We start from the raw sequence: 8,132 nt of genomic DNA, 5'->3' as shown, positions 1-8,132 counted from the left end.
AACACCCCAAATTCAAAAGACCTAGAAAGGAAAGCAAAACCTCAAAATATAAGGCGACTCATCGAGTAGGTGGGGTGACTCGACGAGTAGGAGCGCGTTCTGGGTCGCGGGTTAAGTGACCTACTCGACGAGTCGAAGGAATGACTCGGCGAGTTGGTCAGGGTTTGGGAAACCCTAAATTGGGGACTTGGAACCCTATTTAAGCATCTTATTGTCCTCCTTTTGGTTCCATTCCCAGCTCCCATTGTCCAGAACATAACCCATGAAACCCTAGATCATTTGGTGAGTGTGTGAGCCATTCTTGAGTATTTTGGTATTCTTGAAAACTAGAAGAGGAAGAAGGAGATTGAAGGTTCAAGGAGGAACTTGTAGATCCAGCAACACCATCTCATTTCCATCATTTTCTGGTAATCAAGTCTTAATCTTGACTTATAGCTTCTTAGATCTATTTATGTCCACTTTATAAGAGTTTTGGTCCATGGAGCTTGATCTATGGGACAAGGATGTCCCAAGAAAAGATCCTTTCAGATCTGGGGTCCCTAAGAGTGGTTAAGGCATAAAGGTGCAAGCTTTATGCCATTGGATCCCTCATGCAAGCTTTAAAGGGGTTATTATGGCCTTTTGAGCAAAAAGGGCCATACATGGATGTAAAGGCATAGGCTTTGCGTGTTATTTCGACCCTAGAAGGGTAGATCTGGATCCTCGATGCTTTGTGTCGACTGAAATCGTCTGAATAGAATTGGACTTAGGAGGACTCGACGAGTTGCTCTTAGGACTCGGCGAGTCAGTCCGTTTTCTGCCCAAAACCCTTCTGATAGCAGGTGTGTGTTGAGTTGGTAGAGGACTCAGCCAGTTAGGTTCATTATGGACTTGAAGATCATCATACTCGATGAGTTCAAATAACAAACTCGGCGAGTCTAAGGCAATATCCTTAACTTATGAATATGGACTTGACGAGTTCAAAGGTGAACTCGGCGAGTCAGTTGAATAAGGGTCTCGACGTGTTTGAAGGTGAACTCCACGAGCTCAAGGAAGACTCTACGAGTAGGATCGAAGTCAAGAGTTACGTATGGATAGTGGGACTCGATGAGTTGGTGGGCCATCTCGGTGAGTTGAGTCAACTCGGAGTGTTGACTTTGACCAAGTTTGACATGGTTTGACTTTTGAGGGTTTTGTGGTCTAAGTGTTATTTTGGGTATTAATAGTTCGAGAAGCCGAAGGATCAGTATTTCAAGAGTTTCCGGTTAGCAGTCGGAGGTGTTCAACTAGTCTTCAGCAGTGCACAGTGAGTTTCCTCACTATGTGAATGGGTCTAAGGCCACAATGTCGACCCATGTAGTTTATGAGTAGGAAGACCCGAGGATTAACCCTAGGCACTGTATGCTAGTATGTGATTCCGGACCAAGGTCCGATGTCGGGCGGGTGCCCAAGGAATGTTTGTATGTTAGTTTATACTTGTTGTCTTTATGATACTTGTATGTGCCTGGTAGGGAGGTGAGTGTGGGCGAGGTCCCGTATCTCATCACTAGTTGAGTATTGATGGGGTTCCATATCTCAATATTAGCATAGTACGGGCGAGGCCCATGATAGGAGAGAAGTGAGTGTGGGCGGGGGCCCGTATCTCACTAACAACGGGAGTGTTGACGCGGTTCTGTAACTCATCAGTAGCAGACCACGAGCAGGGCCCAAGATAGGCGAGGCCTTAGTACATGAGTACAATAGAGAATGTTTCCTTTATGTGCTAGTATGTTATTTGATTGCATGTATGTGTAGAGAGGGCGGGGCCCAGAGATAGTCGGGGCCTAAGAGAGACATATCTGTATACCGAGCGGGGCTCGATGCCAAGCGGGGCCTAATGTCGTGCGGGGCCCGATGCCGGGCAAGGCCCAATGCAGCAGGTAGGGGCCCAGTATGTGGTTATGTGTATATGGTTATGCGTCTGTGGTATGTGGTAGGTTGGGGAACTCACTAACCTTCGTGCTTACTATGTTCAGTTTTGGTTTCAGGTACTTCCGGTAGCGGAGGGAAGAGCTCAGGATGATCGCATGGCACTCACCAAGAAGTTTTAGCCTGGGATGTTTTTACTCTAATAATTAAAACATGTTTTGAAATGATACTCTAATTTGATATATCTATCTTAGTTATGGTTGAAATGATTTGATACTTATGGTTTATTTAATGTTTTAAAAAGAAATTTTTGGTTGTTTCGTCGAACTATTGGTGGGTTGGCTTGAACAACGGTCCCACTGTAGTTCCCTCCTTCCGACTGCCCATCATTATGTTCGGGTTGTTCGATTGGTATTGTAGCTTCCTCTCGATTCTGTTGAGGCAAACATCTGGTTTCCTCCATTTGACGATCCAACATCATTTCGATCATTGCTTGTACTTCGGCCATCGTGATGGGCTCGGGAGTGGCTACCACAACAGGTATCTGCTCAATCACTAGAGGTTGATTCATGTCGTTCGCGTTCCCGACTCCACTTTAGGTTCTTGCCATTTCGATCTATACACCAATTTCAGACGTTCGGTGTGTAATGACGAGAATTAAGATAGGAAAGATTTTATTTACGATCGACGTGTAAATCTCCCTGTCACTCCAGAAAGTTGTATGTGAGTTCTAATACTGTAATTAAACGTTTAGAAACCTAAACACATAAAGTTTCCAAATCCGGTCATCAACAGACCATAGATCCGATCATATAATGTGTATCATAAATCATTTAGCACATAAAAGCATGTTAGGTATTTTCCCTATATAAGCTAGTGCTTGTATCTATTTAGGTGTACTACCTAAATTTTATTAGACACACTCTTCACAATCATTGCTTAGCATTCTAAGTTTAAGTCTAGAAAAAAAAAACCCATATTCCTAGTTCGCTTAAACTAATGCTCTGATACTAACTGTGACATGGCCAGAAAAGACTGATTTTGTTTATGCTTTATAAAAATCAGAGTACCTCTTTTAGTAAAAATGTTGCGGAATTTGTTCCCAGTAAGACATATAAATACATTATCAAAACATTTCCAAAGAAATGTATTTTTATTCATTTTAAAATATTTGGGATGTCATCCTCAATACAGAAACATAAGCATAAACATAACTTATATTCATTTACACTAGTGATCTACACCTCTTTAATCTCCCAGTGTAAGATAACTTCGTATCGACACATGTGATACAAATAAGCTTGAGTGGGTCAGGTTGGGAAACCTGGTGAGTACACAGGGATTTCAATCCCACAATGTTATATCATATATATAATTTAGAACTCACAAAATATACAATTTCACCATATATATATATATATATATATATATATATATATATATATATATATATATATATATATATATATATATATATATATATATATATATATATATATATATATATAGGCAACTCTTACCCCACCCCGTTAATCCTTACAACGAGACTATCCATACTCTCGGACCTTAAATTTTACCTGTTACTTAACCCATACTCTCGGATCTAATTCATGCTCTCGGATCAATAATTTTGCCCATTCCATACTCTCAGATTAGGGACAAGTGTCTATGTGTAAATCCATTCTCCCGGATTAACGACGAATGACTATGTCCTATCCATACTCCCGAACTGAGGACAACTGGCTATGTCTTAATCCAAACTCCCGGACTAAGGACAACTGACTATGTATTAATCCATACTCCCGGATTAATGACAGTTGACTATGTCCAATCCATACTCTCGGACAAGGGACAATGACTATGTCTAATCCATGCTCCCGGATCAATGACATATACTAAAGTTCAATTCTCTGAGTATAACTCACTTGTACTCGTAAGAAAATACTACCCAATATTCCTCATAATTAATTTAGGTTTACTCTTTATCTTGAATCATCATATATAATCAGCTATGTTCTTTAACACGTATTTCAGGCAACATCAATTAACTCACACATAAACATATAATTAATACTTCAATCAATACTTGTATTAAAATCATGTTCATGAAAGGAACTATGTACTCACCTCATAAGGTGGTGACTCGGTACTCGGATGACACTTCATTTGCTTTAAACAACTCCTTTGACAGAACCTAGTATCATTACCACTAGATTTTAGTCTAATACTCGACGAGACTAATTAATAGTCTAACTATTATTACTATTATATAAGCGTTAACACAATACTTTTCACCCACTATGTACAGACAAGGGCCAGACATGGAACACCGGAGGGCAGGATCATTTTGGCATATAGCACTTCTGAAATCCAACAACCCAAGTGGCCCTCCAAACTAGATTCCCCATACCGCGAGTGGTTAAAAAGATATTATAACGACACTTATATAACTCATAATAATAGCCCAAATATTTAAATAAAAACTATATTTAAAATAGCGTATGCGTATCTTACCTACAAGGGGGTTTGGCTAGAAGCGGGGCTCTGTAGGGGCAAAACTTCCGAGCCGAAAGCTCTGTAGGGAGTTTTTGGGAGGTTTAGAGAGAGTGTAAAAGAGAAGAAAGAATGGGAAAGGTGTGAAGAAAATGAGGGTGAGAGAGGTTCTATTTATAGGGTGAAATATGGCTAAACTTGGTGCCACATGTCACCATTTAGTGGCAAGACTTGGGGAGAAAGCAATGGCCAAGATTGTGCCACGTCACCCATTTTCGCACAGCACACTTCCGACTTCTAAAATCCGTAACTTTCGCATACGATCTCCATGTGTAGGTAAAAATAAGATCTACAACTTTCATTTTTGACTCCATCGGCTAATTCTCGACCGATCTTAAATTTAACACTAGGAGGAGATTATAGTGTTAAATGACTGCGAAAGATTCATAACTCTTTCATACGGACTCGATTTTCGTCTGTATTTTTATCGTTGACTTCCTATTAATGAGATCTTCAACTCTAATTTAGGTCACGTAGGCCAAAAACCACTCGATCTAAAATTCGAGTTTCGGGCCGCGCACTGCCATGTCAAATCTTAGAAAATTCAAAATTTCCTCATACGAAGTCAGATTTGGGCGTTCTTTTTATGCACGCTCTCGGTTTAATGTATACTACAACTTTTGTTTAGATCACTAATGCCAAAAAGTACTCTATCATAAATTCACTATTTACGTCTCCCGGTGTCGTGCCGATTTTGCCGTAAAACTTCGACGAGCCATAACTTCTTCGTTATAACTCGGATTTCGGCGTTCTCTATATGTACGGAACCCTTGTAACATATACTACCGCTTGGTTAAGATTAATCCTTCTAAAGAATATTCCATCAATAACTCATTTTTGATGCTTATTGTCTCTAAATTGACTAGCCCGAATCTACATGCGTTATAATTATGGACTTGAAGATCATCATACTCGACAAGTTCAAGGAATGAACTCGGCGAGTCTAAGGCAATATCCCTAACTTATGAAGATGGACTCGATGAGTTCAAAGGTGAACTCGGCGAGTTAGTTGAATAAGGGTCCCGACGTGTTTGAAGGTGAACTCGATGAGCTCAAGGAAGACTCGACGAGTAGGATCAAAGTCAAGAGTTATGTATAGATAGTGGGACTCGACGAGTTGGTGGGCCAACTCGGCGAGTTGAGTCAACTCGGAGCGTTGACTTTGAAAAAGTTTGACCTGGTTTGACTTTTGAGGGTTTTGTGGTCTAAGTGTTATTTTGGGTATTAATAGTTCGAGAAGCCGAAGGATCAACAGTTCAGGAGTTGTTGGTTAGCAGTCGGAGGTGTTTAGCTAGTCTTCAATAGTGCAAGGTGAGTCTCCTCACTATGTGAATGGGTTTAAGGCCACAACGCCGACCCATGTAGTTTATGAGTAGGAAGACCCAGGGGTTAGCCCTAGGCACTGTATGCTAGTATGTGATTCCGAACCAAGGTCCGATGTCGGGCGGGTGCCCAAGGAATGTTTGTATGTTAGTTTATACTTGTTGTCTTTGTGATACTTGTATGTGCCTGGTAGGGAGGTGAGTATGGGCAAGGTCCCGTATCTCATCACTAGCTGAGTATGGATGGGGTTCCATATCTCAATATTAGCAGAGTAAGGGCGAGGCCCATGATAGGAGAGAAGTGAGTGTGGACGGGGGATCGTATCTCACTAACAACAGGAGTGTGGACGGGGTTCCATAACTCATCAGTAGCTGACCAGGGGCAGGGCCCAAGATAGGCAAGGCCTTAGTACAGGAGTATAGTAGAGAATGTTTTCTTTATGCACTAGTATGTTATTTGATTGCATGTATGTGTATAGCGGGCGAGACCCAGAGATAGGCAGGGCCTAAGAGAGAAAAATATGTATACCGAGCGGGGTTCGATGCCAGGCGGGGCCTAATGTCGGGCAAGGCCCGATGCAATGAACGGGAGCCCAGTATGTGGTTATGTGTATATGGTTATGCGTTTGTGGTATGTGGTAGGTTGGGGAACTCACTAAGGTGTTGTTTGTTTTTTCGAAGTGAAACTGTCTGAGGTCTGCGGACCACCTCTGCAGTCCTCTGCAGCAAAAGAGGTGGACCAAAGTGTTGCAGACTGTAATGAGAAGCATGTTTGTTTTTTTAACGTCCGCAGGCTACTACATATATTAAAAAATTTAAAATAAAGTAATTTAATAAACCGAAAATAATTTTATAATACCAAAAATTTAATAATTGTAGTCTTAAAACATTGAAATAAAATTCAAACAACCAAATTAGTCTTAGAATAACATTTTAAAATAAAATTCATACAACCAAACTTTAATAATTCTCATTCCATATTTTGTATCAATTGTTCGGTAATTTCATCCCGGGTCATATATTCACGGTCCGCTACAGTACCATGTGTTGGAATCTCATCTTCATCATTATCAACGACTGCATTGTTATTCCGAACCGAGACATTTGGTTCATCATATCGTGCAAAAAACTCATCACGTAGTCCATCTCTTCTTATAAAAGTATGAAGCGCAAAATATGCTAGGGAAATGTTTCGTTGTGTAACCAACGAGAATGGTGCCATCCTCTTCAATATAGGGAATCGCGCTTTCAAGACACCAAAAACACGTTCAATGACATTCCGAAGTTTTGTGTGTGCATGGTTAAATTTTTCTTTATTCGTTAATGCACATCTTCGACGGAAATCTCCAAGCCAATACCTCACATTATGGTACGGTGCCACAAAACCTCGAATGTTTAAATAGACGGCATCGCAAAGATAATATTTATCTGTAAAAAAACAAAAGAAAGTCATTTATTTTTCAAGCTAAGATAAAACTATTTAAATAACCATAAATTTACCTGGTGGTGGAAACGGGAATGGTGCATGTGGATTTGCTAATGCTTCTGATAAAATTCTAGAATCGTGTGATATCCCTTCCCAACCGGCCACAACAAACGTAAACATCATGTTGAAGTCACATATTGCCAATACGTTTTGGTAATAATCGTCGTTTCCCCTACTTCTATATAAATCTCGTTTGTTTGCAGGGACAACATGTATCAAAGTGCCATCAAGTGCACCAACTGCTCCCTTGAACACCCGTCGTAGCCTCCTATTATGTCCCGAAATGTTTGGATTTAGATTAAAAGAAGTTGGCACTATAATGTCATGTGCGAAAAGCAACATTTTGTCCAACACTTCATGAAAAAACTTATGAATTGTTTGCTTTGAGTGTTGAAATCTACGCTTGATAATCACATAACGTTGGTTATGACCGATCATCATAAAAAACATAGCCATCTTCTCCTCAACCGACACATGTTTGCTATCCTTTAAAGCGTAGTTTACTCTAAAATGAGCACATAGCTGGACAAATGATTCACGGGACATGCGTAGCACTTCAAGACATTATAGAGGATTACGGTGAAGTAACTCTAACGTAAATTCATGTCCCGTCATTTCTGAATCATTGTCCCGCACTTGTTTGACACCCCTCTTCCAAAAGTAGCGAACGTACAAGTACATTAGAATTATGAGTAGTATCTTTTGTCGTGATCCATTAGGAACCTATTAATCAACACAAGTACCAAATTAAAAAACATAAAACTCAAGTACCAAATAACATAACCAAATTACCAAAATACATAACCACATAGCTCAGGTACCAAATACTGCAAATAACATTCAAGTACCAAATAACAACATACTGCAAATAACATTCAAGTACC

The 8,132-nt window shown here is 40.2% G+C and overlaps 1 protein-coding gene across 1 annotated transcript; it reads right to left on the bottom strand.

The window, feature by feature from the left end:
- Positions 1-6,732: 6,732 nt before the first annotated feature.
- Positions 6,733-7,794, bottom strand: LOC111907843 (uncharacterized). The gene is made up of 2 exons (XM_023903647.1): positions 7,263-7,794; positions 6,733-7,190 (listed from the first exon to the last, which is right to left on the bottom strand). The coding sequence occupies exons 1-2, from the start codon at positions 7,792-7,794 to the stop codon at positions 6,733-6,735; spliced, it is 990 nt and encodes a 329-aa protein (XP_023759415.1).
- Positions 7,795-8,132: the final 338 nt, after the last annotated feature.

This window comes from Lactuca sativa, chromosome 4 (genome assembly GCF_002870075.4).
Source record: "Lactuca sativa cultivar Salinas chromosome 4, Lsat_Salinas_v11, whole genome shotgun sequence".
NCBI classification, from domain to species: domain Eukaryota; kingdom Viridiplantae; phylum Streptophyta; class Magnoliopsida; order Asterales; family Asteraceae; genus Lactuca; species Lactuca sativa.
The sequence above is the reverse complement of the archived record's forward strand: the minus strand, read 5'-3'. Positions and strand labels throughout refer to the sequence as shown.